Raw genomic sequence first — 27719 nt, 5'->3', positions numbered from 1 at the left:
TTTTTTATTTTCCATTAGAGATTTACAAACCATTAATATATACTTCACAGACATATACTAGGGGGTTTCTTTTACAAGCAGGTGAGCAGGTGTAAAGGTATACAAGCAGTAGTGGTGTGTATTTCACTTTAGTTCAGCATTACATACACAACACTGTAAGTGCTATGACTCAATGAGATCAATTTATAGCAACAGAGCAGCTGTTTTTTAAGAATCATGCTTCAGCTTATAAGCAATTCAGATATAAAAAGCTAGAGAATTAACCTTTAATCTCCTAAAGTCTGCTTAATTAGTATAATAAGTATTCAATTGTTTTGATTGTGTTTATGCTAATGAACTCCCACCAAGATCCCACCAAGAGCCTCCTGGGAAATAACAGCACTCCAGGTGCAATGAAACCAGTCAATCAAATGGAGTTAGAGCAGTAATGTGTCTGGAAATGTGCACCCTAAGCTTCGGAGGACAGGACAGGACCATGTCGCCCCCTGCTGAAGACTGTTACTGTTGCCAGTTCCAGCCCAACACCTTTGACCCCTCCCGCTGTAGCTCCTGCCTGCGGCCAGATCACATGCACGTCAGCGGCGCTCCTGCAGCAGATGCTGCACAACAGGATACTCTGCAGGAGCTGGTATGTAGCTACATCAGCTACTGTGCTTTCTGTGTAGCCACCTGGGTATGTACAAAGTCTTTAAATTAAAGATAAAGCATCGTTCAGCTGATCATATAACTGATCACAAGGCCACTTACAAGTTTTTAAACCTAGAAGAGGGATTTGAGCATTTCCCAGGTCTTTTTGACCAGATCCCAAAAAACCAAATGTGGAGCAAGGGTCATGTTTGTGTTGCTAAAGATACTAAAGAATGGAAACTAAAGGTTTTTATGGTCTCACAAAAAACCTTTAGTTTATTTTATTGCCTGTTTTATTTTCTCTTTTTAAATCTTTTTATGACTTGTAATCTTATGTGCAGCACTTTGTGATTCTGTCTTGAAAGGTGCTATATAAATAAAAACGTATTTATTTATTATTATTATTAATACCCTTTATTACAGTGACCTAAAACTTGTAAGTCTTACTTTAGCTACTATCTGTCTGGTAATCCTCTGCTTCATTAAGGATGCATACATATATTGCCAGAGGTTTCTTCTTGTCAAAAGGGAGTTTTTCTTTTCCACTGTTGCCAAGTACTTGCTCAAAGGGGCTCGTTTGATTGTTGGGGTTTTCTCTGTGTTTTTCTAGAGTCTTTAATTTAATTTGATTTCATTTGATTTGGCACCATATAAATAAAATTGAATAAAATTGAAATTGCTTTGACTTGAACAGATGGTCAGGATCTCTGTGCTAAGCAGAGTCAAAGGTTGGAGGCAGATCGTTTGTTATGGTGAAGCAGCCAAAGAAAGAATTTTGATAAAACTTTAAACAATTTATTCACAAATTTGAAAATGATGAAGCTATGAATTCTTATATCCAAAAGATAAAAGGTCAAGTTTGGATTAACACAGATTTAAAGAAGAACTTTCTGATTAGCACAGATATACCGCCTTACCCTTATGGTCTCTGACTGGAAGCCCTCATTGAGGTGATGAAAATTGTAGATCCATTCTTTTGTGATTTATTCAGTCCAACAGCTCAAAAACAATTCACAAGCGCAACATAATTTTGGTTTGTTTCCTAGGTAACCAGCCCATATTTATAATTCATACGATGGGTGCAAAACAGGGTCAACATTGCACAGTTCTATATATTTGTGTACCAAAGGTTCAGGTTGACTACCCAGATGCTCAGATTCTTTGCTTATACGACAGTTTTATAAACATTTAAAATCAAATAAAATGACAATTTACAAGAATGATGTCAGCCTGTAATACAATTACCAAGTGATAAAATTGTGGAGGTGGGAGAAGGATGGTGGCATTTGATTCTGTATCATTAATTAATGAAAGCTCATTACCATCCTTAGGGAATAGGTTGTAATCTGATACGCCCATATTACACATGCAGGCACATATCCTCGTGCAACACCGGCCCACTTAACTTATTATTCAGAGCAATGTCATTGTGAAACTTATGTTAGTCAACATCATGACTCGAATGTAGATTTTATTTTCAAGTGAAAACAGAGTAAAACAAATGCATTTTATTTAGTCCTGCATCCAGGAAGCATCAGGAGCTAAAATGAGAAGAAAAAGTTTTGTGTTAATGAGAAGCTGACCAGAAGGAGAGATCAAGATAATGATAAGAAAGACAGTAAGTGGGCAGTTCTGGTGATGTAAAAGCACTGGAGCAATGAAATAATGATGAGCATGACCAGAGACTAGCTTGAGTTACGTCCTGTGCAGGCTAGATGTGTTGGCTTAGCTGGAACGACTGGAGAAGCTAAGACAGAAGTGGCTACACAGCTTTGACAGCAGATTTGCCTGAAGGTCAGTGATCAGTGACAGTAAGTGGAATTTGTGTTAATGCTCAGACTCAGCAAGTTAGTTTGTTTTTTACTTTTGTATAAAAATTCAGTTTGTTTTGCTGTGACTTGTTTGATTTTTAAAGTGAGTAGACACATGCCATCACATAGTTGCTGTATGAAGCTTTTAGTGGGTCATAATTAGATATAAGCATTGGCTGGTTTATTGTAAATCCAAATAACTGAGAAACCTGCACTTTTAGGAGGTTAAATATTTTTTAAGAATTGCAGAATAATTCAAATTAGACAAGGCTGCAGTCACTATGCCAAACTGACAATTTTGGTTCCCATAAATTTGTTGAATTCTGTCGTTTTTTTGGTTTTAAATTGGTTGAGTTATCCAAGTTAGGACTGCTAAACATGTTATTACTGAACTGTTATAAAAAAAAAAAGCAGACATTATTTCGACACTTTTACTTTGAGTTGAAATAGTTTTCAAAAATAGAGACAAAACATTCTGATTGACAGCATTTTTCTTAGTTTAAATATCTAATTGTCACTATTAATCCAAATGCTTAAGATATGTTTCTGCTCCCCACAAACCAGGATACAGATGATGATGATGACGACACATGTGCCCTGTCTGAGGTGACCACAAGTGCCAGTAGTGATGATGTCAGAGGCGGTTGGACCTACGAGTGGAGTCTAGAGCACAGTCTGAGTCCTGAGTGGGAACTTAATATCGGTGATACTGACATACAATCCAGGTGAGTGTATCCAGTGTCCCGTTTTTAAGAAACCACTTTTTTACCAAGAACCTGCCTGTACTATATACACTGAGTTAGTGAACGAGTATCACTGACTGGCCAGCTCAATAACATCCATTAGCTCAATCATGGAGTTGTGATCATAAATTTATGTACACTCATCATGGGTGTGAATGTCATGGTAATTCTGGGGTATTAATAATGTGAACTGTAATGTCCACTGTATAGATTTTTAAAAACAAGAGCTGGGTGCACAAGTTTTAATGTATTTTGGATTTTCTTAAATCCACACAGGGTCAAAAGTATACCCTCATTAATATTTGGTTAAATGTCCCTTAAAAAGTTGCACCTCAACCAAACTGTTTTGGTCGTTTCTGGCATAATTCTGGATACATATTTGATCACTTTTTATGGCAGTATTGGTAGAGTTCATTTACATTTGTGGTTTTCCTTACACAACTGTGGCTTCAGTCCTCAATAGGGTTGATGTCGGGGCTTTGAGACGACCATTCACAAAGCTTAATGTTAAGCGTGCTTTATCCATTCCAAACCCGTTTTGATGTGTGTTTGGGGTCATTGTCATGTTGGAACACTCAATTGCATCCCAGGATCAAGCCTCAAGACGTCGATGTGAGATGAAGTTGATGAATTTGGAGGAAGAATTTGGTCCTCCTTTTTTTTATTCACCATTTTTGTACAACGTCCCAGTACCACTGGCAGCAAACCACAAACCTCACTTGATCCCTAGCTTCCAGAGTCTAAAGTGCCGATAGTTAAAAAAAACAACATATATAGTTCTTGATATTTTAAATGTTCTTGCTTTGGTGAGCTCTAAACTTTTGAGGAAAAGGTTTAGACTAAGTGGGGCTTTCAGGAGGAAGAGGACCTGATTGACTGCTGATGGTGCTGGATGTTGTGGTGCCACAATAATGATAACTGATCTGTTTATTGATAGTGCAGACACAGTGAGCTTCTCTATCTGGAAATTCAGCATAGAAAGGGGTGCATAATTATCAACATAAAATGTAATAATTACATCAGTGTTTTATACACTTCATCTGTGTGGACAAAAATCTGCTCTCATCATATTTCCATAATAACTACCGTAGCACTCGGGGCTTCTGTTCAAATCACTGAATATGCACTGTTCTCTCACAGTGTAGTGATCTCAGAGAGTCTCTAACTATAACTCAGGCTCTATATTCGGTACACTGAGTCTTTTCCTCTTATCACAGCTGCAGCAGCACCGGTGAGTCTCTACACACTCCTCTAGCATTTTATATTTATTTGAAAAATCTGTTGAAACTTGAAGATGGTCTTAAGAATACATCTGCTTTTATAAATGGCATACTAAGAAGGAGTAATGATATATAAATGATGAATTAAGTACATGATAACACCTAACTAATACATTAATAATGCCAATAATTAAGTTGATTAAGCTAATAATTAAATTAATCTGTAACTTAATTGACGTATGAAAAAAATCAATGCTGTTTATAGAAATATATATTTTATATATAACCTACTGACGGTGCTAATCCATAAAATGAATACGTGATCAGTCTTAATCCTTCTGACCTGTAAGCCCGACCTCCAAAATTCTTGTACGTAAAATTAAATACCATGTGAGCAGGGGCTGTTTTGATGGTTTCCTCTGCTGATCATAATTAAGTTCTGAGTTCCTCTGAAAGTTCCTGTATGGAAAAAGAAGATTAACATTATTTTCCTTCTTTGTTTAATGCCAAGAGTTTAACGAAAGACAAAGCTGATGGAAATCTTAGACTGACAGCACAGCAGATGTGTAAAGATGTTCTTGAAGCACTTCTTCACTAACTTGAGCAAACACTTTAGATGCATTCAAATAACAATTTATCGCCCATCGACTGATTGTTTGCTACCTCTCCCAGCTCTCCAAATCAGTTGGATTCTTCAGAGAGGGGCCGATCCCCCAGCTTGGAGCGGTACTGTGTGGCTCAAAGAGAAATGACACGGCTGGACTCCTCTCCCCCACAAGGCACTGAAAGCTCCTGGATGGATGAGAGGAGAGGGAGAAACAGGTCCCGCCAGGCGTCAGGTCAGTCACAGGCATGCATCCCAGTTAGAACTAAACTCCATCATGAGCATTTTACAGAAAGATAATCCTCTCTGATAAGCTATTTACATTTACATTAAGGCAATGATCACAGATTTGTTTGATTTTCAGAGTCCTGGGGAGATAGGGGACAAGAGAGCGGTTACTTCTCTCCCGACAGAAGAGGTGATGGTGAGCAGCAGATTGAGGAGGACAAAAAACGTCAGTTTCGTTACTACGAGCGGGGGCATCCCCTTCCAAGCAACTATGTTCCCGAGCCCAAGGCCTGTGTCCCTTACAGGAACGTCAACCTGGGAGTGCCTTCCCAGCGAAGAAATCATGAGACGTATATGCAGGAAACTTGGAGAAGTGAATCCCCGCAGAGATACACATACCACTCAAACTTTAGACGAGGAGATTCCCTGACAAATTCTCCGACACGTCACAGCTCTATGAGTCCAGAACGCTACAAGCTCACCGAATCGCCTGTGGGAGCTCAGAGAGGGAGCTCCCTCTGTAGGAGTCAGACTCGGTCTCATACTTCATCTCACAGCTCTCCACAGCTTCCATCATATGGTCCTTCTTGCCATACATCAGGCTGGTCCAGTCCATCCTGCCGGAAGTTGTCCAATGCCTCTCGCACCGCGTCTCCCTCCAGGGCCACACCATCTCACAGGCGTGCAGGCTCTTTGCTCTCACAGAATGGTGAATATGATGCTATAAAGGGATATAGTCGAGAGTCAGGAAGTCCATCACAAGCTTCGAACAGGCACAGTTTAGACTCTGAGAAGCTGTACAGAAATCTCAAGTCTATCTCCCGTCGTGGCTCGTCGGCTCTTCAGCAAAATTCATATGAGCTATCCCAACCATCCCCACGAATCAGAACAGCTGTCAACAGCTCGACCAACACTCGAACTCGGAACAGTCGTGACGTTTCACCAGCCAGGAACGGCTACGGCACCAGCCACTCCCCACAAAGAGAACCCTGCTCCAGAGACAGCAGGCTGAGTCCACAAAACTCATGGCAGGGGTCCGCACACTCTTTACTCAGCATCCCGGCCTCACCTGGATCCTCGTCATCGAGGCGGGGCACAGTCTCGCAAGTCTTTGGTGGATCACTGTCACAAGCTACAATTACAGGAACAGATGAAGCCGATGAAGGAAAAAACAAAGTCATAGGTGACCGAAGCAGGAGCGCCATTAGACGAGGCATGGACACCCTGCTGATCTCTGAACCCAAAAAGGCTGCTGTAGATGCTGAGGAGGTAAATAAGTCGTGTGAGCAGGAATTTGGCTGATTGTCAACCTTGAGTTGTTAGCCAATGAACATACTGTGGATAATGCTCCTTTCTGGCACTTAGAATGACTAAACCTATGAAAAAAGACTTAATCTTTAATTCACAACTAGCAACTGACACAATAAACTCATTAGGAAGTGTTTAAAGTGGTAAAGTAAATATTCCATTATGCCATATTAATGAAATGAAGATTTAAGGCACTCCTGCACTTGCTTCAGTTTTTAGAATTATCTATTTGTTTAACAAACACTATATAAAAATCAGTCTTGCCACATGCTAACATGCTAAATCTTTTCTAAATCTAAGGTGGGGATGACCATAGATGATTACATAGTGCTGGCTGATATTCCCAAGATCCAAGTGGAATCAGAAGAAGAGTTTCCAGGGCTGAGGTTGAGGAACCAGAGTCCCAGTCCATGCAGGGACCAGAGACTCAGGACATACAGGTTGGTGATGTGGCATTGTCTCACTGCTAGTTTTGAGCACTTGCATCTGTTTAAACACCTAACTGGGCCTTACCTAAATGCCAACTGAAATGTGGTTGGACACAGAAATATTCAGCTCATCCAAGACTGACAGAGGTTCTGAGATGCACACGCTAGCCAAAATAGGCTTTAGCAGTTATAGTTGAAGTTTTCTTACCACATTTTAAACCTTATAAATCTTCAGTTGTAATGTTGCAGGAACCAAAATCAACATTAACAGCACTTCATATTGCCTTTCACTACTTAACTGCTACAAAAGAAACTAGTGGATAAAAGTGTTTTGTAGTCAGTGACTGCCTGAATTATCTCCTCTGAGATGCTCTGGTAGGTCTTCAGGGCAGCCACCGGCTGGCTGTTATTTGCTTTCTCCGCCTTCAGTTTTTGGCTTCAGTTTAAAAAAAAAAAATTAAAAGGCATGCTCTGTTAGGCTGAGATCAGCTGACTCACTTGGCCATTGAATCTTTGCGTTGAGAAACTGAGATGTTTGTGCAGTATGTTTTGGGTCATTATCCATTTGCACCGTGAAGAGTTGTCCAATCAATTTGGCAGAACCTGACCACAAAGTATAGCCCTGTAAATGCTCAATTCATCCTGCTACTTCTATGAGCAGTCACATCACCAGTAAACACCAGTGACCTTATTCCATTGCACTCTCTGATAATTGTATAAAAATGGCTGTAATCCATAAACAGTTAGTGCAATACTTTGGTTTAGTTGCTTCACTTAGTGTTTAAAGTCTGGACTTGTGCACTACAATCTGCTGTGATCTGTGCGTCACTCCTTCACTAGCTGGAAAATTAGTGGGCAGAAAACTCTTTGAAGATATGTATTTATCTGATGTGGTAACTGATAGCATTAATTTATGGCCTGAGAAAATAAACATGCTCTTGAACCTTTTGCAGAGGTCTGCAAAAGTTCACTTTCAAAACATATTTCCTCTTTTCATTTCCTCTACACATTAACTTTAAGGTATCAAGATGAAATAGACAGATCGAGCCAGTTCTACAGTTCAAGGCTGGAGTCAGATGAGAGGGGGAGAGGCAGAGAGAGAGGGAGAGACAGACGGGAGAAATGTCGAGACTCTGAGAACGGACGATCGTCTCGGAGACGATCGGCAGCATCTCTTCATACACAGGTAAGATGCAGTCACTGCAGGCATGTTTATCACAAACAGCTGTGTTTAAAAAGGCAAGAACGTCCTGTCTGTTTAATCCATCAAAGACCTCAGAGAGCCAGAGTGGAAAACACAGATCCTCCAAGGTGAATGAGCGACCGGCTCCTCCTGAACGTCTGCAGACACAGGTGAGCACTGTCCAATCCAATCCAATCCAATTTTATTTATAAAGCACTTTAAAATACCCAGCACAGGAACAAAGTGCTGTACAGAAAATAAGTTAAAACAATAGAATAACAAAAAACAGCAAATTAAATAAATAAAACACATAAGACATAAAATTAAAACAGCCCTATGTTAAAGCAAAAACAAGATAAAACAGCATCGAATCACCTAAAAACAACTAACTCATGACTTCCTGCGTCTGTATATATCACACGAGCATTTGGAGGAAAATAGGTCATTCATGTATTTCAGCCCCTCGCAGAGACACACACTCGCAGGCAGAAGTCATTACCTAGCACTCTGTGTTTTAGGGCAGCATGTTCATTCGATTTATCATCTTTATTAATAGGTTCCAGGACGGTTTCAGTTAACGGTTTCCTGTATTTGCAGTGTTGTGCTGTCATGACTAAAACAGCTGAGTCACTGTACACTGATGGATGACCACGAAATGAAACGTTCAACAATGTTTCTGTTTCACTGTTGAAAACTTTTTTTAGTAGTTCACACAGCATTTCCATATGTAGGCACCTCTGTATGTGTGAAACTTTTATGACATCCTCTTTACATATCACATCGGGCACTTCTTCCAACCTAATTCCTCTATTTCTCCTCCTCTTCATATTACGATAACAACGGATCACATTCTTCATACACGGTGAGTATTTTTCAGTTGGTACTATCGTTCTAATAATGTACCGTCGGTTCCCCTTTCCCTTCCTTTCTCCCTCTGACAGTTTGATGGTTCACAGAAACTACACATCTTCCTCTTTGAATGTTCCTGTTCAGTTGTATTTTTCTCTATCTGCACCTCGCCACATGCGTCGATCTGTATTAGTTATCTCAAGAGTGCAGTCGTCTGTTTCCGACAGTTTCCGCTTCCTCTAGTTTCACAATGAAGTGTGAGAGATAAACCACAAAGAGAGCTCTTTCATTCTGTTTGCTCGTATCGCTTTAATTGCAGATGTTGTTTCTCAAAGGGGTGGATGTCCAGACTGGATGAACATGGCAAGGTAAAGGTATTCTTTTGAAAAACGTATTATATTTAACTAAGATGCTGATTCTAGCTTTAACCACATCCTCATAAAACCTGCCAGACAGGCTCAAAACACCACCAACGTGACTCATCATCGTGAAACATCTTGAAAAGAATGCCAACGAATGGGTTTGATGGTCATGGCACCAGTTAGTTCATCCTTGTCCATGTTTACTGTGCTTTCCGCAGTGGAGGAAACACTGGTTTGTTCTCGGTGACACCTCGCTGAGATACTACAGAGACTCAGAGGCTAAGGAGGTATGACACTAAAGCAGTTTCTGGTGTGCTGTTTTTGCACAATCAGGAAGACTTTATGAAGTTTGTTTTTTGATACCAGTAGGTCAGTTTCCTGAAAAATTAATTGTTTGGGGGAGAACTGTGACCTTATTTGACTCAGCTAAAGTTATGCTGCTCTTGTCGTGCTGCAGTCAGATGACCTGGATGGAGAGATCGACCTGACGTCCTGCGTGAATGTGTCAGATTGTGATGTGGACAAGAACTACGGACTCCAAATACAAGTATGTATTTACAGCACTTTTGTTTTTTCTATATAAATAAAATTGAATTCAATTTCAATTATTAATGGTGTTGCTCAGTAGACGAAAACACTGTCAATTAATGTCTGTGAAGGTTCTCAGTCATCCAGGTCAATTAATCGCACCTCCACCCCCCCAACTCCCAGTTTCACAGCCAGACAAAAAGATGTTTGGCTGCTCCCTGTTTAACGCGTATATGTGTATGTGTGTGTGTATGTGTGTGTGTGCGTGCGTGCGTGCGTGCGTGCGCGTGTGTGTGTGTGTGTGTGTGCGCGTGCGATTGTGTCTCTTGATCTGCCCCAGACAAAAGGAGCAGTGTTCACTCTCTCTGCTGTGACATCCAGAATTCGGAAAAATTGGTTGAAGTTACTGAAGCAGGCGATCCAGAACAACACACAGTGAGTCTGGCACTATGGTGGGAGACAGTGAGACAGAAAGTGTTCAGATCCTTTAATGGGGACTTAAGGAACACATGAAAGTGTAAACATATTGTAATAATATTCAGAAAATAAATAATATCTGCAAAATGTACCCAAATTCTTAGTGCACATAGAATATGTGATCAGTGTGTTTCGCTTTTACATATTACATTGTTTTATTACTATTATTAATGCATTAGGCTTAATGCAGCAGACTGTGACTGTTGTAGCTGCTGGAACTGGAGTTCATTTCAAGAACCATATACACTATTTATTACATACATACACTATTTAGTCATTTCATTTAACTTAGAACCTGATGCGTGTAAAGCAGTCTGGCTGGATTGTTTGATGTACGTCATTTCCCTGATTTGTCTCTCTTCACTGAAACTGTCAAATAAAGGCGATTCTGGGTCGAGGTGGGTGCAAGCCGATGAGGCAGGTTACAGTCTGGACAGGTAGTTTGTCGCAGGGCTAACACGGAGAGGCAGACAACTATTCATGCTCACACTCACACGTACAGCCAATTTAGAATCACCAGTTAACTTAATCTCTCTGGATTGTGGGAGGAAGCTGGATTACCCACACATGCACAAGAAGAACATGAAAATTCCTTACAAAAGGCCCAGCCAGTCAAAAGAACCCCTTCTTGCTGTGAGGCATCATTGCAAAAGTTCTTTCTACTTTCTTATTTTTATAGTTTTATATTATTTTTTTTTTTCATAGAATTAACTAGCCCTGTACCTGCGCACTTCATAGACTTTGTGCATTTCATTACCAAAGCAGTAAATGATCTTAAATTAAATTAAAATTACTGGTATCTCTTGATCTTAATTAGTGGCAGACAGAACAGAAACACCATACATGGTGAATACTTGATGTTTATCATAGTGCTAAAATCCTCAGTCTCCAAAAACAAGATCTGAACATTTCTGTGGAGCACGGCTATGATTGGGTGGTCTGCCTGCAGCGGACCTTGTCTCTCTTATCTTTCTTTGAATGTGTAACTCTACTCTCCTGTATTTCCCTCATTCGGACCTCAGCCAATCAGACATCGGCAGCGAGAAAGAGAACCCCCTCTCCCGGAGACCGTCACCATGCCAACCCCCTGCTCAGTTCACCTGCAAGGATTCGGGCTATGAACCTGCCACTTGCACCTCCACCACTAGAGCTGCAAACTCCTACCAGACCGAAATCCACCACCAAGCAGCAGACAGAGATCTGGGTGCGGACTTATCGCTAGCCAGTCAGAGAGAGGAAGGGGAGTGCTGGGACCGCGAGCAGGCAAAACGACTGGAGGAGAGGAACAAGTGGTTTGAGGAGGGGCTCCCCGTCAATGAGATGGGCAGCAGGTGGGAGTCCATGGAGCTGAAAAAGGGGAGTGTACCTGTGCCTGTTATTGAAACTATGGACTCTGAAGTTAACAGGAAGTGGGTAGAATTTGAGACAATGTCATTTCAGGACATGAGCTCACAGTCTCTCATAGGCACCCAGGCTTATCAGTCAAGCACCGCACAGGCATCTGCATCTCTACTTACTCCCCAGAGAGATCACTCACCACCTCAAGAGGTCAACCAGTCTGTCACCGGGTCACAAACTGATACATCAAACATGAAGGAGGCTCCTCCATCCATAAATGGCGCCCAGATCACAATGAATACAGCTGAAGCACTGCAAAAAGAGGTAGGAGAGAACTTTCAATTTAAAAAAAGCGATGCACAGAGTCAGGGCAAGAAAATTATACTATTATCCAACAGGGATCGGGATTTCAGTCTTTTTTTTCACCTCCTCCCTCTCTACCCTTACACATTTTCTATAAAACAATCTTCCAGGCTGTTTTTCTTCGAAAGCAGGTGGAGAGCATTAAGAGGGAGCGTGCGGCCATGGGTATAGAGGTGGAGAGTCCCTGTGGCACTGGGGCACCTTGTAGGGCCAGACTGGAGGCCATGGAAGTAGCACACAGGAAAGCACTGCAGGAGCTGCAGGAGAAGCATGCCAAGGAGATAAAAAAGCTAGAAGAGGAAAAAGACAGGATGCTACAGGAGGAGAGCCAAGCAGCTGCTAAAGGTGAGTCACGGAGTATCAACAGTAACAGCAGCTTCAGCTAAACATGAGGATTTGCTTTTTGCTCTCTGCAGGGTGCAGTATTTATTTTAACTAAAATAAATAATTATGAATCTTAGCCCTTGGTCCCTTACATGCATGTTACACAGTCATATCATTTATCAAGATTGAATTCCTTCAGTCCTAAACATCACAATAGTAGAGTAGATACTAGACTCCAATTTACTTTGAAAGTTAATCTTTTGAAAATAAAGATCTTGCTTTAGGTATGAGGGACCATTAATTTATGACCGTAAGGCAGTATGCAACTATCCATCCACTCTCTTAGCCAGTTAATCCAGTGAGGGTGTTTTCTACAAATTCCCTCTTACGGCTCAGACTAAATCCTGGAAAAGATTAAAGTTGTGCACAAATCATTTCAGCCATTATTAGACCTACCGAGGATGACAGTGTGAAACGACTGCACTGAAATGACTCTTCTTTATTCGTCATCTAAGTGAAGAAATTGATTAATTCATTCTTTCATCTAAATTTTAACTTTTTAGGGACCTGCACTAAAACGTATTTCATGCCAAAAAAGGCATTTATTGATTTGCAATTCAGTAAAATTAACATTTCTTGACTGATACATGAGAGTCAAGAAATCATCAGCTCACACATATGAGAAACCTATTAATACCAAGTGTGTACACAAAAAAGGAACTGGACTTGGAGTCATAGTGCAACAAAACAGTGGTGCAAAAATAGAATATATGGTATTTACTGTATACAGTACTACCTACTGATGCTGCTGTCACCTGCAAGCCTATTTTTGGTGTTCTTGTTTTAAGGTTGTTTACCAAATGCATTAACTAGCTAACTTACTGTTCATCAAAAGCTATGGAGGCACTGAGAGCAGCTCACAGAGAGGAGCTGGAGAGACAAGTGGAGAAGGCCAGGAAGTCGTTCACAGGAGCGGCACATGTGGATTCATCGTGCCGAGGGCAGGCGTAAGTGTACCATAGCCCTCCTCGCTGCAGGCTGAAGATGTTCTACACTTGACCACACGCCTGTTGTGATGCATTATAATTAAGACCTCACAAAAACCTCACAACTCGTGTGTTTGTGCATGCCAGGCTCCAGGCGGATGTCTTGCACTCTGAGTTAGATGTGCTGTCAGAGCGTTACTCTCAGAAGTGCCTGGAGCTGGACCGCGCTGAACACAGCAGTAAGAGCCGAGAGACAGAGCTCGGACGCAAGGAGAAGGAGCTGGAGCAGCTCAGAAGAGAGAACCAGGTTTCTGCACAGCCTTTGTTTGCAAATGAATTTGAATACAGAACAACATGATGTGTTAGAAAGTGAAACGATGACCTTCACATCCTCTTTATTTTATTCTTATACGTTTACATATTGAGGAAACATAATAAAGAAGCACATACATTGTAATACTTCTTATTTCTGAGCTACACATCTCTGTTACAGGATCTCAAGGCCAAACTGGCAGAAGAGATCAGCCGTATGCGGTATTTCATCACAGGTCAGAGGTCGGATGTGGTATCCCTTTGCAACACTGAGTGCGCTGCATCAGAATTAGAGGTATTGATTAGAGTTTCTTATATGAAAAGAGATAAGCTGAAAAATATATTTGCCCACGCTCAAACCAACTTTATTTATAGCTGTGTGGAAATATTAAAGGACAAATGTTGACGTCACTGTCATCACTGGGAACCTCACAACAGCATCTGATCTATGTCTGTGGGATTTTGAACCCACTCCATAAAAACAAATGGATCAAAGTGTTTTCTTTTGCCTTGTATCCTGATTTAATGACCCCCTGTGGCGACTGTCACCTGTTTCTTGGCCTCATTTTTGTTGAGCATTCAGCTGCAGTACATATCGCCACCTACAGGCTGAAATAAAGTACATCATCATCCTGCGCATCTCTGGTGAATCAATCGACTGGTGAATCTAAGCACATCTAGGATGCATTTGAATCATTTCTTTTCCTCAGGTTCCTGCCTGTCAAATGTTTTCCATTTTTATTACACTGTAAAGTGATAATTAAAATTCTGATGGAGATTCTTTATTATTCTCTACAAAATAATAAAGAACTCTTGATACATGGCAGGATGGATCCATGTTTTCATGTTGTTCACACCAAATTCTGACCCTTCCAACCAAATGTTGCAGAAACTCATCAGACCAGGCAACGTTTTTCAAATCTTCTTTTGTCTAGTTTTAGTGAGCCCAGGCTACAATTCACACAGTGTGGTCATCTGCTGCTGTAGCCCTTCTGCTTCAAGTTTCAATATATTGTGCTTTGAGACATACCTACATACCTTGGTTGTAATGAGTGGTTATTTCAGGTGACTTTGATTCCTATGATAATAAAGCAATCTAGCATCAACAAGGCATTTTTTCCCAGAGAAATGGCACTCACTCACTGTCTGTAAATCCTACTTTCAGCTGCTTCCTTATTTACAATGAGTCACCATAGCAGGCAGCTCTGCATTTTTGATCTGGTGGGTTTTTTCGCTCTTCTCCTCTTCCCTTTTCTGGGAGGCAGTGGGGAGGTAGAGCATACAGCCCGATCCGGCGGGGAGGTGTGGGAAGCCAGATCGGGTGGCCCCCATCCGGCTCTCCTCTCTGCTATCTTATCCCTCTTGTCTTACTTCTATCACCTTTTCTATCCCTTTGAAAAAGTGAGGCTCCATAAATGTTAAAGAGGTAAGTATTATGTTTTAGTTGCATTGAATAGATAGAAGAAAATAAACTGTAGAAAACTAAAGAGAAGAAAGAAGAGAAATAACAATGTAACATAAACCAGTGGCCTCCTTGGATGAGGGTGTCTAATGATAATGGCCGAAACACCTGATGAATCCAAGGTCCACTACTGACAACGTGTCCCAAACTGGTAACGTTTCTGGGCTGCCTTTTCTCGTAACAGCCATCCCTCAAGATTTTCTCCATTTAAAGCAATGCATTATCAGGGATTGTAACATCTAGTCCTTTTACTGAATAAGAGGTTGTGTTTAATGTCTTACAGACTCTACTCAGAGCAAAAGAAAATGAAGTTCAGTATCTTAAAAAAGAAATCAGTTGTCTACAGAATGAAGTGCAATCTCTTACAAAGGTATGTTTTACAGTCTAATCTCTTTTATCACACAGAAATAATACACATTAAAAATTTAGAACAATTAAATGGCCTAACTATGCTTACCATGTCTGTCCTTATTCCAGGAGAAAGAAGTCGCTTATGAGCGTTTTAAGGAGGCATATGTAGAGCTAAGTGACACAAGGGGGCGTGGCCAGCTGGAGATGGGCTCACTCAATGAACACCTGAGACTGGCCAACGCTGCCCTTCAGGAGGGAGCAAGACAGACCTGACCTACGTGACCTACGAGGACACGCCTTAAAAAATGTACTTTGAGAAAGAAAACCAGCCAATATTTTAAAAAAGAAGAGAAGAGAAAAGAAGGGGGAAAAAAAGCAATATATGTTATCATGACCTGATAAGCCTAAAATGAGCCAGAATTAAAAATTTTGGGTGTTAAGATTAAATAACAACAAGTGTTTTCCACATAAGAGACTCTTTATTTATTAGTCACACACAAACATGCAAACAGGAGCGAGGCCAAAACTAGTATTGTGATAGCCTCGCATGATATGACATTTCTGATAAATTCTTGAAGGCAAAACAAGTTAAATATTAGAGAATAGGGAAAGGAAGAGGGTGGAGACAGAGGGGTTTATTTGGAAGACAAAGGGCCCCATCTTCCCCATCTTCCTTGTGCCGACTGGTATGCTTTCAGTCAATATTGCAAAGCACCCTGTGGATGTAAATGAAAAAAAAAACAGAACACAGTTGTCATCACTGGAAAAATGTCACAGATTACTTCCTTTGACATGCAGCTGACACACCCTTTACACAGTAGAAGACCGTGACTAAAGGTCCCAGCCTCAATGCTTAAAGATTGCATAAGGTGTGGCTAATAAGCACTTGAACTTTACCATTTACTTTTCCAGAGTTAGGTCAATCGTCGTCATCGTCGTCTTCAGGGACAAAGATGTCGTGCTCCTCCAGGAGGGCGGCAAAGTTCTTGCTGATCAGATTTCCCACATAAAGGAAAGGCACCACCACTAATGTCATGCGGATGAGACCAAATGGTGTCTGCAAAAATCAAACAATGAGAAAAGTTATAGCTAAACCAAGAGGATGCAAGAACTATTCAGATCACTAAACATAACTAGGTTTTCTGCAGGTGTTGTGGCACAGCTGGATTCAGGGGAGATTGGTTGTAACAGAGCTGACGTTTTACAAATTTCCAGGTAAAAAAAAAACAAAACTGAGGCCAAACTAGCAGGAGTGTTTCAGAATATCTGAAACACAAAATGCTTTCACTAAAAGCACAACTGATGTCACCAGGTCATTACATCCTTACACTGAAGCTCTATTCTGAGTCATGTTGACTTGGCTCCGGAAAGCATGGTCGATGGGTATCTCCATATGAATACATGTATTTGAGTTAACAGCCCTCAGACAGTCGTGAAGCAGATTCCAGCAGAGAATCATATACAAATGTCGAAGGCCCAAAAAGAGTGGACGACGTGTGTGTGGTTACAGAGCAGATCATTTTAGCCCTTGACCTCACGGCAGTTTCCGTCCATCGATCATTAAATATCAATTTCGCTTATTAACGTGTTTTTATTGCGACATTTTATTGCGACCAACTGGACATGTCCTGCCCGAACATCGACGAGTTTAGGCTTCAAGTCTATAAATTACTCGCCAACATTAGCGGCTGTCCAGCGGACGTATTTTTTAACGACACAACACTACATTTCGCCAAATAAAACGAGTCTTTGAATAATAAATGATCTTTAAATTTACTAGTGACTTATTTCCTTTAACAGCCTCTCCCTTTAACAAAACAAACGTTCATTTGCTGATTTAACAAGTCCGGTGCGTATCCTGTCTTTCTATTCGTCAAAGCTTCCGTCAAACCACCGCTGTCCCGCCCACTCGTAAACTCCGGTCGGCTACCTCTGTAAACTGAACGTTGGAAACTCACTTTTTCCGGCTTCGGTAGAATTGCTCCAGACGGCGTAGACACTGCGGTCCTGCTTTGAGTCGTCCTGGGTATATGTGAGGTCTTCAAGCCGGTATTACGGGTCATTATCCCCATATTTCTGGAGGAAAGTCGCAGCGGGAGCCGCAACATACTCGCCGCCATTTTTCCTGTATTTGTGACGGTAATGGGACGTTTCTAAGGGTTGGACCACATATGGGTAGGACTGGGATGCCTTGTATGGGCGTAGCTTGCGGTTTGACAGGTAAATGATGAGTAATTCCATCCTAATGTATTGTTATTATAGTTGAATGGTCTGCTACAGATAGATACATGTGGCCGTAAAATACACATAGCTGAAGTTAAGTCACTAAGGGCCTTTTAAACTTTATTTAAAATTTACGGAACTATTTACTATGTTCATATTTAACACAGTAAACCTTTGTACAAGCAACCAATCACAGTTATCAGCTTATTATAATATCAGGATTGAAACTGAAGAGAAATAACGTAAAATACTAGCCGATGGTTATAATTCTTTGCATCTTAAACTGGGGTAAAATCAGGACTTGCAGCCAGTTTATGTGTTTATGTTTATCACCTCTGTTTGGACAGAAACAACTTTTTAGACTCAATGAGACAAATGAGTTTAAAAAGTATGAGAAAAAACAAATTAAATGATCTCCTTATCTTAAGGTCTCAAGATTTTTTTTTTCTTTTATATTGACATACGTCACTCGTGACAGTTTGGTTAGAAACATGCACATTTGTGTAACCCTCTGGAGGTCACTGCTCCTCATGTTCCTCCTCAAACAAAGAAGAAAGTACTAGTCATTGCTGACAATGTCTGCTGTCCTAACTCTCCTTGTGTACTTGCCTGCCCCTTGAAATCTCTAAGTTATAACATTACGGAGAGCTGAAATTTGCAGATTTTGATGTGCCATCCTCTTGGAGGAGCTGTTCTACCTGTACAATCAGAATGAGCACCAAAGCAGGTGAAATGGAGAGTGATCTTTGACCACCAAAGTCTAATTCCCTCCTCACTGTATCAAAGGGGGAAAAAATCCTAAATGCTTTCAAGCCATGTCCTTTTTATGAGACTGAGGCAGACAGGTGGAGAAACTAAAAAACGTATGGAAAAAAGGAATGCACTGCCACAACTCTTTACAAGCTGATGCAGTAGGTAACACTCATGAGGAAACTATGGTTCAGCAGTGGTAGTGCATTGGCAGTATATGGGCAGCTAAGGACTGCCCATCTACCTGCAGAGTGCATCTGTTGTCAGGTGGGGGCAGTCTCAAATATCTGGTACAAGGAGTTGTTGCTGGTCCATCATCCAGCTGCAGAGAAGAGCAAAGTTGTAACATTACGAAGAGCTGAAGTGAAACTTATGTTAAAAAGCCACTGTCTGTGCTTTTAATAGTCTACTTTTTAAACTTTGATGTCTTTTCGTGCTTTTCCCATTCCAGAAGAATGCTGCTGCCACTCCCTTTCCTTCCTAGCATCCATGTTGATCATGTTTGGATTTTGGAGGACTGCAACAGACACAACGGTAGCATAAATTAAGAATGATGTACCAGCCTGACAGACTGTAAAATGAAGCTAATGCAGACGTGCCTAAAACTGCTGTTCTGAGAGTGGCCACTTGAGGCAGGGCCCAAAAGCAAGTCAGCCCACACAGACTTCATTGTTATAATGGCAGAACATTTGTTTACAGCCTGGTACCAAGAAAGGCCTCTATGGAGTGAAGTGTCAAAATATCATCCCCCTTATCACAGCTGGGAGTGGGCACTTGAGACTAGCCAATCCTTCTCATATTAAAAATCGTAACTTTCAATGTCTTATTCACAATGTTTATAACTTTAGGTAGTCTTTAGTGTTGTGCAATGAGTCTGCTCTAGGATCCCAATCATTTTGATATTCATATATGTGTGAATATCAAATTAGTTATTATACGTATTGGCCAGTGACAGTAGCACATATTTTCTAAATATGCTGAACATTTTAGCTTTGCAACCATGTTTCTATGTGTTATTTGTAAGATCAGAGACACTTTAAACAGTTTATATGTTTGTGTGGGGGGACACCGAAAAACTAAGAAAAAAACAAAGCAGGATGATAATAATAATAACAATAATAATTGTTGGTGATATGTAACGTCACCAAACAAGCCCGCGAGGCTGACTGCAGCACTTCCTTCGCCGCTGCACTAGAGCGCGCTCCGCGGGGACGCGCATGGAGGGGGAATAGGAAGAAGGAAGAGAGGACGCTGAACAAACTTGATAACTTCTAGCTGACTCGCTAGAAATCTGTCTGTGTGACAGTGGAACTGGTTACTTATTTCTGTGTAGATTTTCTTAGCGAACAAAGGCCCCGTCTAAATTCAGTCACCGTTGTCTCAACTCACCACACGACCCGACCGGCGGACCCGGGCAGCAGTTTTCAAACAGACGTTGCACTTGCTCGGCCGACCCGAAGCCATCCAACGTCACAAAGTCACATTTATTTGCTTTTGTTGAAGTGCAGGGATAACCAGTACATTGAAGTAACGCTGTACACAAGCAGCTCGCTGGTTAAAGGCTCGGAGTCTTCCTCTTGGTGGGAAAACTTATCCGCGGTCGGTGCTGTTGGAGGAAGAGACGAGGCCTTGCAGTTGAGGAGGCTGCATGTGTTGAAGACCGCTGCTGGCGACGTTATCTGAGCACTCATAAACATGTCGGCCCAGGCACAGATGCGAGCGATGCTGGACCAGCTCATGGGGACGGGGAGAGACGGTGAGAGGGGCCTCGCTGTGTTTGAGATTGGTTACTTACAAAATCAGCAGCGTGTATGACTGTTGCTAGCATTAGCCGACAAGCTAACCAGCATACTTTATGGTGACAGTGCGGCATGCTTTACAAATCATGCTAACTAGCCGGCTAGCTACCTGTTGTATTTAAGTTTGCTTGGCAAGTTAGGTTGTCGCACACATCTGTTACAAAACCAATCCAAAACAAACATCATGTCGGCATTTTATTTGGCTCATAGTCATGTGTTCATTTTTTCTTCCCTCCATTTCCTCCCTAGTATTTTTTTTTATTATTATTTTTTTAACCACAAGGAGTTTTATCGGACACGTTTACTGTACCTGGATGCTACAGTGGTTAGAGATGTATGACTTAATCAGTCACAGGTGCGGGCTAATAACCCAGTATGATAGTAAAATACTGTACTTTTCATGAACGCCTGCTTTTCTGGTTTCCTTCTTTTTTTGTAAAGGTGACACCATGCGGCAGAGAATCAAATTCACAGATGAGCGAGTCTGCAAAAGTCACCTCTTGGATTCATGTCCTCATGACATCCTCTCAGGCACCGTGAGTATCGTGTCTACGCACGCCTGAACACACAGAGGAGAGCTTTATCATATTTACACACAGCCGTATAATATATACAGTAAATACAGTCACACACACAAGGCTGACAGGAAATGTATGGAGAGCTGAGATGTGTTTGAGCTCTACTTCATTGTCAATGGGGTTGAAATGAAATAACTTTTATATATATGGGAAATAAACACATATCCAAACATACTAATAAGCATTTCTATTTTTACTGATCCACTCTACTAGAACAGCTTTGCATAACACACTAGCTAGCGCACAGTTTCACTTTCTAAAACATGCTGCTTTATCTTCCTCACAAGGCCAACGACTCTGAGGTGAGCTTTTTCTTTGATTGGCTGCTGAAAAAAAGGCTGGTTTGGTCTCATTTAAAACTGTACTTAAACATTCAAATGTATTAGTGGGGATGTGGCCTGAGAGTCATAGACTTTGTTTTAATTACAAATATGAGTTGGGATTAGAGCCAGATCGTGAGATGGATTCATTTTACCACTCCGATGATGTGTTGTTGCTTTTATTCATTGACTTATCCTCTTACTTTCTGTTCCTTAACTTCGACTGGACTGGACTCAAAAAGACTCTTCCGAAGTTGAACATCTACAAATTAAAACTGACAGTCAATTTAATTCCTAGAGCACTGAATATAAACAGATAGTTTGAATAGTGTATATGGAAATCATCAGACCTGTGTTAGCTTTGCTTCAAGTTAAAGGGTATCACATTTGGATTCTTTAGTGTGACATCAGTGAAAATTCTTGTGTCCAGGACATTTTATCTTGTAGCTTTTTTGTTCTTCTTCAGATTTTGGGCTAAAACGTACGAGTAAAATGAGGCAGTCAGCTAACATCATTGTCATTTTGATTCCTGTAGAGAATGGACCTGGGAGAGTGCATGAAAGTGCATGACTTGGCACTCCGAGCTGATTACGAGATTGCCTCTAAGGAGCAGGAATACTTCTTTGAACTTGATGTAAGTTGTACGCACACACCCACAAAGATATTCTCTTGAATGTCTTGTTGAACTCACTACATCTACTTTGATTGCTAAGACTTTTCTTGAGAAAGTTAGTTTCAAGCTCTACCTAAAAGACTGTTCAGAAACACACAGAAATACACACTACTAGTCAGAAGGTAGGACACCCTCATTTGTTCATATGAATGTAAGTTTGGACACAGTAAGTTTTCCTGTGTCCAAACTTACTGGAATGTCCTAACACAGAAAAACTAATTCCGGTTCAAGAATAATTATGTATTTAATTTTAACTCAGGATCATCATAATTTTTGATCAAGAGGGTTATTAGTGAAAGACGTTAATCAATATTTTTGCACACTTCAAATTTACTTTCCTTTACATTTGCAAAAAATGCCTCTAGCATTAGCAGAGGTTCTGTAGAGGTTATTCATCAAATCACTCATAAAATATGGTTGTCTGGTCTATGTATTACAGACTCATGGACTTCAGAGTAACTGACAAGTTATGTCACTTCGGTTTTCATGCATTTATTGAACATAGGAACTCACTGAGTAAAGTTAACCCTTGAATTGTAACTCAAGCCTCTTTTAGCAGCACCAGTCACCATTGGTCTTTTGATGACTGTCTTGTTGTGTCACTCAGTCTTTGCTAAGCTTCAGGTCATGGTCTGCTGCCCTGACATTTCCAAGTAAAATTTCCTAATACCAATGTAAATGTATAGTTCCTCACTTGGTGCTCAAGCCCTGGTTTAGCAAAGCAGAATCAAACCACCATGCTCCACAATTTTGTAGTCTGCTGTCTTTAGCTTATCTTTTTTGTGGACTGATGTCCGACATAGCTTTTCCAGAAGTCATTAGCAAAAAGTTCACTTACCTTTCCCAGCACTGAAGTATATATTTTAAGTCACTGTGTTTTTTGTGGACATTAAAGTAAAACTTTGTGTTTTTTGTCATTTTGACTTGGCTGAAGATGAAACCATATTTGAGTAATTAAATCAGTAATCCTGGTAATTCCAAAGGGTTGATAAGCTTCTTTTTTCATTAACACAGTTCACAACATCCTTGCTTACAAGGCTACTTTGATGTCATAGAATAGCCTGGAAGGTGGTAAATTAGTCCACACCACATTAAGATGTTAATGAGAAGGCATCCCTCTCTCCAGGCTTATCAAACGTATGGTGTAAGTGCTGCTATTAAGCTTTAAACAACTGCTTAAGATGAGAGCAGGAAATGTTTGGAAACTGAATGTTTTATAGCCGCGTTTATAAACTCACTTCATAGCAGGTACAGACTATTTAGTTCAGCCACTGTTAAATATTCTTGAGAATCCTGCAATATAATATTTCTCGGTTATTTCTGTATTTTTTCTCAGGCCGCTGAACACCTTCAGTCTTTCATTGCTGACTGTGACCGCAGAACTGAGCTGGCCAAGAAAAGACTAGCAGAAACACAGGATGAGATCAGCGCTGAAGTGGCTGCGAAGGTGACGCACTGTTGACATTTTTAGCTCTAATTATCACAGGAAAAGTCTACACACTGCCTAAAAACTATTAGCTTAGCATTCTTTTCTTTTCTTTTTGTTTCCTTTCATGAAAAGGCTGAACGTGTCCACGAGCTTAACGAAGAGATCGGGAAGCTGCTGGCCCGGGCAGAGCAGCTGGGAGGCGAGGGGAATGTAGAAGAGGCCCAGCAGCTGCTGGAAAAAGTGGAGAAGACCCGGGCATTAAAGAAGGAAGCAGAGGTTAGAAATGTGTTACCTACCTAAGTGATAAGTGGTAAGATGTTTGCAGCCACATGAGAGGTGCAATTTCTGTTTACTGTTCTCGAGCACATTTGCTCACCAGCCCCACTCGCAGTTACTCTACTTATGTGTCCGTGCCTGAGTAAACACCAGTTTGTTTCACCATCTCAACTCCTGTCACACCTGGTCTCTCTTTCATGCCATTTACTTGTGAAAATTTTGTGATTTTTTTTTTTTAATGCTTTTTGTGGCACTGTTGGGGAAGTAAATGACACACTGTCCTCTCAGTTGTTAATTACTTAAGAAATAAAGTGGTTTTGGGATTGGGGATCTGTCCTGTGGGGATCACACTACATGTATACTGTGCCTGACTCCAACAGCACCGGACCAGGGCGCAGTCACAGCAAACACACTAGTTAAGTGAACCAGACTTTGGGGATCGGATGCACTCGTAGGTGGAACAGATGGCCTAGTCTGTGTACACCATTGATGAAGGTTAAATGTGTGGTTTAATGACAGCGAGTTCATGGTTCATGCCAGTGTTAACCTGCCTGTCTGAGTAGAGCAGCTTCACGCTCTTCACAAAGTAACAGAACTCATATCGGACACACATTTTATCAGCTCCCAATCTGCAGCTTGCATAATAGGTCCGAATAATGAGATGCAGGTTGAACAATTTTTATTCTGCTCCTTATAACCATAACATTTGTGACTGCAGGATATTTACCGGAACTCAATGCCTGCCTCAAGCTTTCAACAGCAAAAACTGCGAGTGTGTGAGGTGTGCTCTGCCTACTTGGGTCTCCATGACAATGACCGCCGCCTGGCTGACCACTTTGGGGGGAAGCTGCACCTCGGTTTTATTGAAATCCGTGAGAAGCTTGAAAAGCTAAGGGTAAGGATGTCCTGGAGCAGGTCTATGCTACTATATGCATGAGTATTGATTAGTACCACAAATGTATCTGTACAGTGTTATAAAAACTACAGTTAAGGAGGCAGTATGCGCAGCTGTATCCAATTTAGTCATTTCATTTATATAACACTTTTCCAAATAAAGCTTCAAAGTGACAAGAAACACGTAAGGAATCAAATCGAAAACAAGAAGAATTAATTTGCACGTCAAACAAGTTTGATCAGTTCAGAAAGTCATAAGATGTGAGGGATAAGAACAGATTCGGGGGTTTGTCTCCCTGTTAGGCCTGTTGTGTTGACTTCATTCATTTATTTTTTTAATTCAGAAAGCTGTTGTCGACAAACAAGAAAGAATGCGCACGAGGCGGCGAGAGGAACGTGAAAAAGAAGATGAAAGAGAGCGACAGTGGGAGCTGGAGAGGGAGCGGGAGAAAGAACGGGAAAGGGAGCGAGAGAGAGAAAGACAGCGGGAACGAGAGCGAGAGTGGGAGAGAGAAAGGGACCGAAGGAGGTAAATGATCAGAATCTGTCGTTACTGTGAAACGGTTTCAAGTCATCGGGAAACTGAAGTGTCTCTTTTTTTAAGGTCAAGATCTAGGAGTGGAGACCGATACAGGTATGCAAGCATCACTTGATAAGTTTTTTTCCCAGGTTGGCAAGGCGACTTGTAATTTCACACAATATAAAGCCGAATGGTGCGGTATCTGTAAATGCACGCAGTGGGGTTATTAATGCCATAACCACAAATATGCCACAAAAATACTCAAACCTCTGCTTTCCTTGTAAAAGAGCAGAGAGGAAAACAGCAAATTCGTACGTATACTGACGTATACTTCTCGTGCAGGATGTCATTTACAAGACAAAATGCTTCCGAATTCCCACAAAGTCTTTATCTAAATTTATAGCACACATCAGTACAGCCAACCCTTTTTTTTTTTTTTTTTTTTTTTTTTAAGACTTAAACAATATCCTTTTCTTCTTTTTTTTTTTTTTTTTCCCTGAAAATGATTTATCCAGGGATGGAGGCAGTTCGTCCTCCCATCGTTCAAGGCGCCACCGCTCCTCTCACTCCAGAGAAGAAGGTGGGGAACGGGATCGGGAGAGGGAGAGGGAGAGGAAACATCGACACAAGGATAGACATCGCTCACGCTCCCACTCACACAGACGCAAAAAGAAAAGGTGCAGATTTTATTCATCACTGAAACTTGCAGAAATCTGCATCATGACCTGTGTGGCGTAACATCTGAATTAAAAGGTCAATTTTAAATAGTTTCAAGTGATTCTTTTAAATGAATACTACAAGTACTAGAGCTTTACACACTGTTGCACATATTTATAACATCTATTCATTATATATAGTAATATGTGGATATAAGGTGCTTGATCATTTTTCTTCTTGGATTATAGATCATTTTGCCATTCAGAAACCATAGACTGTATTTAAAAGGTGGACATAGCCACTGTAACGTCAACCAGTGGTTTGTCCTAAAGTATGAAAATATTATCCTAGTTCCCATTGCATTTATTACCTGAGTAAACAAAAAGCTGATGAGTTTAAGGTCTCGGCTGCTAGTTTCAGTTCTTAAAGAATAGACAATGATGTGCATTTGGTAAAATATGATACCTATTAGTCATAAATAAGGGAAAGTGTGGTACATTCTGATCGACAAGTAGCTACTTTGTGCAAAACCTCTTGGTTTTGTGGTCACATGTGTAATAATTAGTTTAAAATTAAATGTAACCAGCCAAATATTACCAACCATCTTTCTAACCATGGACCTTTCTTCAGCATTTTCATTCCATAGCAGACGTCAGTGATTCTTTTGTTTTTTCTCTCTCTCACTTTTTCAGATCCTCCAAGGACAGATCATCTCACACCCGCGACAGAGAGCGCTCAGTGTCTCAGGAGAGATGGAGGGAGGGTGCAGGAGATGGATGGCGTGGCGACAGAGCAGATTACAGAGACTGGGAGGACAGGGAGAGGTCCACCTCTCCAGACATGGCCAGGGAAAAGGAACGAGAGAGATCAGTGTCGTGCGAACGGGACCGACGGTCCAGCTCGGAAGAGCGAGAGTCCGGGGAGATATGAACAGCAGGGGGCGCCTCCAAAGAGTTTTAATTTGGATATATTATTTAGTAAAAAACATAATAAGAGCATGGAGAGATGTGAGCCTGCTGGTGCGAGTGTGTGTGCTTGTGTTGACTTTGTATACGTGTTCATGTTGAAAACGGGACATGTATATTAGGTGGGGTGGTGGTCGGTGGTGGTGGTCACAGAAACATGCAAACCAGTTTTATAAGAATGAGGCGAGGCTGATCTGGAAGCAGTGTAGTCGTCATTTTTCATGTCATGTCAATGGGCCTGTGTACAGTTACTTTCACACTGATGAGGGGAAGAGTGGTGAGAAGACTGCTTTAAGTCCATTTTTATTTTACTCACACAAAGTGCTGTATTTTTTTATCCTTAGTTTAATGTTAATACTGTTTATCCCGTTCCCTTAGGAACCTCAGTTTCAGTAGCATGTTCAGTCTCGATAATGTGGCGTGGCCCTTGCAGTAATGCTTGAAATGAGGTGTGAATAACTGAAGGCACTTCTTATGGTTGTTTTACTTGCTGCCTTCAAGCCATGACAATCTCATTTCGCAGATTTGACATGCATCGGTTAAGATGCTGTGATGAGCTTGTACTTTGAATATAAACTCACTCACTCTCACCCACCCAAAATATGTCATCCGAGTATTTCTCCCTAGACCAGGAGGTATATAAATTATGTGAATATTTGACTTGACACTTTTCAGAGGGGGGGGGTCAACTTTGCTGTGCCACCATTAATTGAATGATTTTGTATTTATTTTTTTTGGCTTCCATTCAAACAAAAAATGTTATCCAGATTTCTCTCTAACTTGTCTCCTGCTTTTTACAGCTGCATCAGATTAAACCCACCTTGGCAGCAAAAGTTGTGTGGTTGGAGTGCAACAGTTTTTTGTTGTGGTTTGTTTTTAAGCTTTAATTGGGGGGGATACCTCAATTATAGTCAGACACATTTTTTAACATTATACAAATAGGTTTCTATTTTTTTTCCCTCCTATCATGGAATGAAAGAAATGTAGATCAGTTCATCACAGCTTCCTGATGATGTTGCCTAAAGGTGAAGAAGGTTGTGGCAGAGCTGTTGTGTTGGTTTTCAGTGAAGTGTATTTCCATGTGTTTAAAACAAATCACCCAAAAATGCTGTCTTCTTATATAGAGACATT

The 27719-nt window shown here is 41.0% G+C and overlaps 3 protein-coding genes across 8 annotated transcripts; 2 read left to right on the top strand and 1 right to left on the bottom strand.

Moving 5' to 3' along the window:
- Window positions 1–416: 416 nt before the first annotated feature.
- LOC147327972 (TRIO and F-actin-binding protein-like) lies at window positions 417–16155 on the top strand. Of its 3 annotated transcripts, XM_086296026.1 has the most exons (18): window positions 417–628; window positions 3003–3163; window positions 5074–5240; window positions 5370–6502; window positions 6842–6981; window positions 7990–8155; window positions 8242–8322; window positions 9337–9369; window positions 9582–9650; window positions 9821–9910; window positions 10232–10326; window positions 11391–12030; window positions 12180–12414; window positions 13289–13400; window positions 13527–13686; window positions 13873–13986; window positions 15437–15523; window positions 15631–16155. In XM_086296026.1, the coding sequence occupies exons 1-18, from the start codon at window positions 428–430 to the stop codon at window positions 15775–15777; spliced, it is 3831 nt and encodes a 1276-aa protein (XP_086152152.1). In that variant the 5' UTR covers window positions 417–427; the 3' UTR covers window positions 15778–16155. The 3 variants fall into 3 exon arrangements, with proteins under 3 accessions (XP_086152152.1, XP_086152150.1, XP_086152151.1); XM_086296024.1 differs by lacking the exon at window positions 417–628 and having other exon boundaries at window positions 2928–3163; XM_086296025.1 differs by lacking the exons at window positions 417–628; window positions 3003–3163; window positions 5074–5240; window positions 5370–6502; window positions 6842–6981 and having other exon boundaries at window positions 8025–8155; window positions 9321–9369.
- On the bottom strand, window positions 15964–17663 carry smdt1b (single-pass membrane protein with aspartate-rich tail 1b). Its single transcript, XM_086296032.1, has 3 exons — window positions 17463–17663; window positions 16402–16561; window positions 15964–16220 (listed from the first exon to the last, which is right to left on the bottom strand). The coding sequence occupies exons 1-2, from the start codon at window positions 17622–17624 to the stop codon at window positions 16424–16426; spliced, it is 300 nt and encodes a 99-aa protein (XP_086152158.1). The 5' UTR covers window positions 17625–17663; the 3' UTR covers window positions 15964–16220; window positions 16402–16423.
- On the top strand, window positions 17434–27424 carry LOC147327970 (putative RNA-binding protein Luc7-like 1). 4 transcript variants are annotated; one of them, XM_086296027.1, is made up of 11 exons: window positions 17435–17724; window positions 18929–19011; window positions 20718–20812; window positions 21710–21808; window positions 23184–23294; window positions 23409–23552; window positions 24271–24447; window positions 24791–24975; window positions 25051–25080; window positions 25482–25643; window positions 26316–27424. In XM_086296027.1, the coding sequence occupies exons 2-11, from the start codon at window positions 18933–18935 to the stop codon at window positions 26551–26553; spliced, it is 1320 nt and encodes a 439-aa protein (XP_086152153.1). In that variant the 5' UTR covers window positions 17435–17724; window positions 18929–18932; the 3' UTR covers window positions 26554–27424. The 4 variants fall into 4 exon arrangements, with proteins under 4 accessions (XP_086152156.1, XP_086152153.1, XP_086152154.1 ...); XM_086296030.1 differs by lacking the exon at window positions 25051–25080 and having other exon boundaries at window positions 17434–17724; XM_086296028.1 differs by having other exon boundaries at window positions 17435–19011.
- Window positions 27425–27719: the final 295 nt, after the last annotated feature.

The sequence above is a fragment of the Aulonocara sp. 'chitande type north' Nkhata Bay genome, linkage group LG6 (genome assembly GCF_057382095.1).
Source record: "Aulonocara sp. 'chitande type north' Nkhata Bay isolate Kocher_YH1m ecotype deep benthic linkage group LG6, A_spYH_male_GT1.1, whole genome shotgun sequence".
Lineage (NCBI taxonomy): Eukaryota > Metazoa > Chordata > Actinopteri > Cichliformes > Cichlidae > Aulonocara > Aulonocara sp. 'chitande type north' Nkhata Bay.
This window is presented reverse-complemented; position numbering and strand designations above follow the sequence as displayed.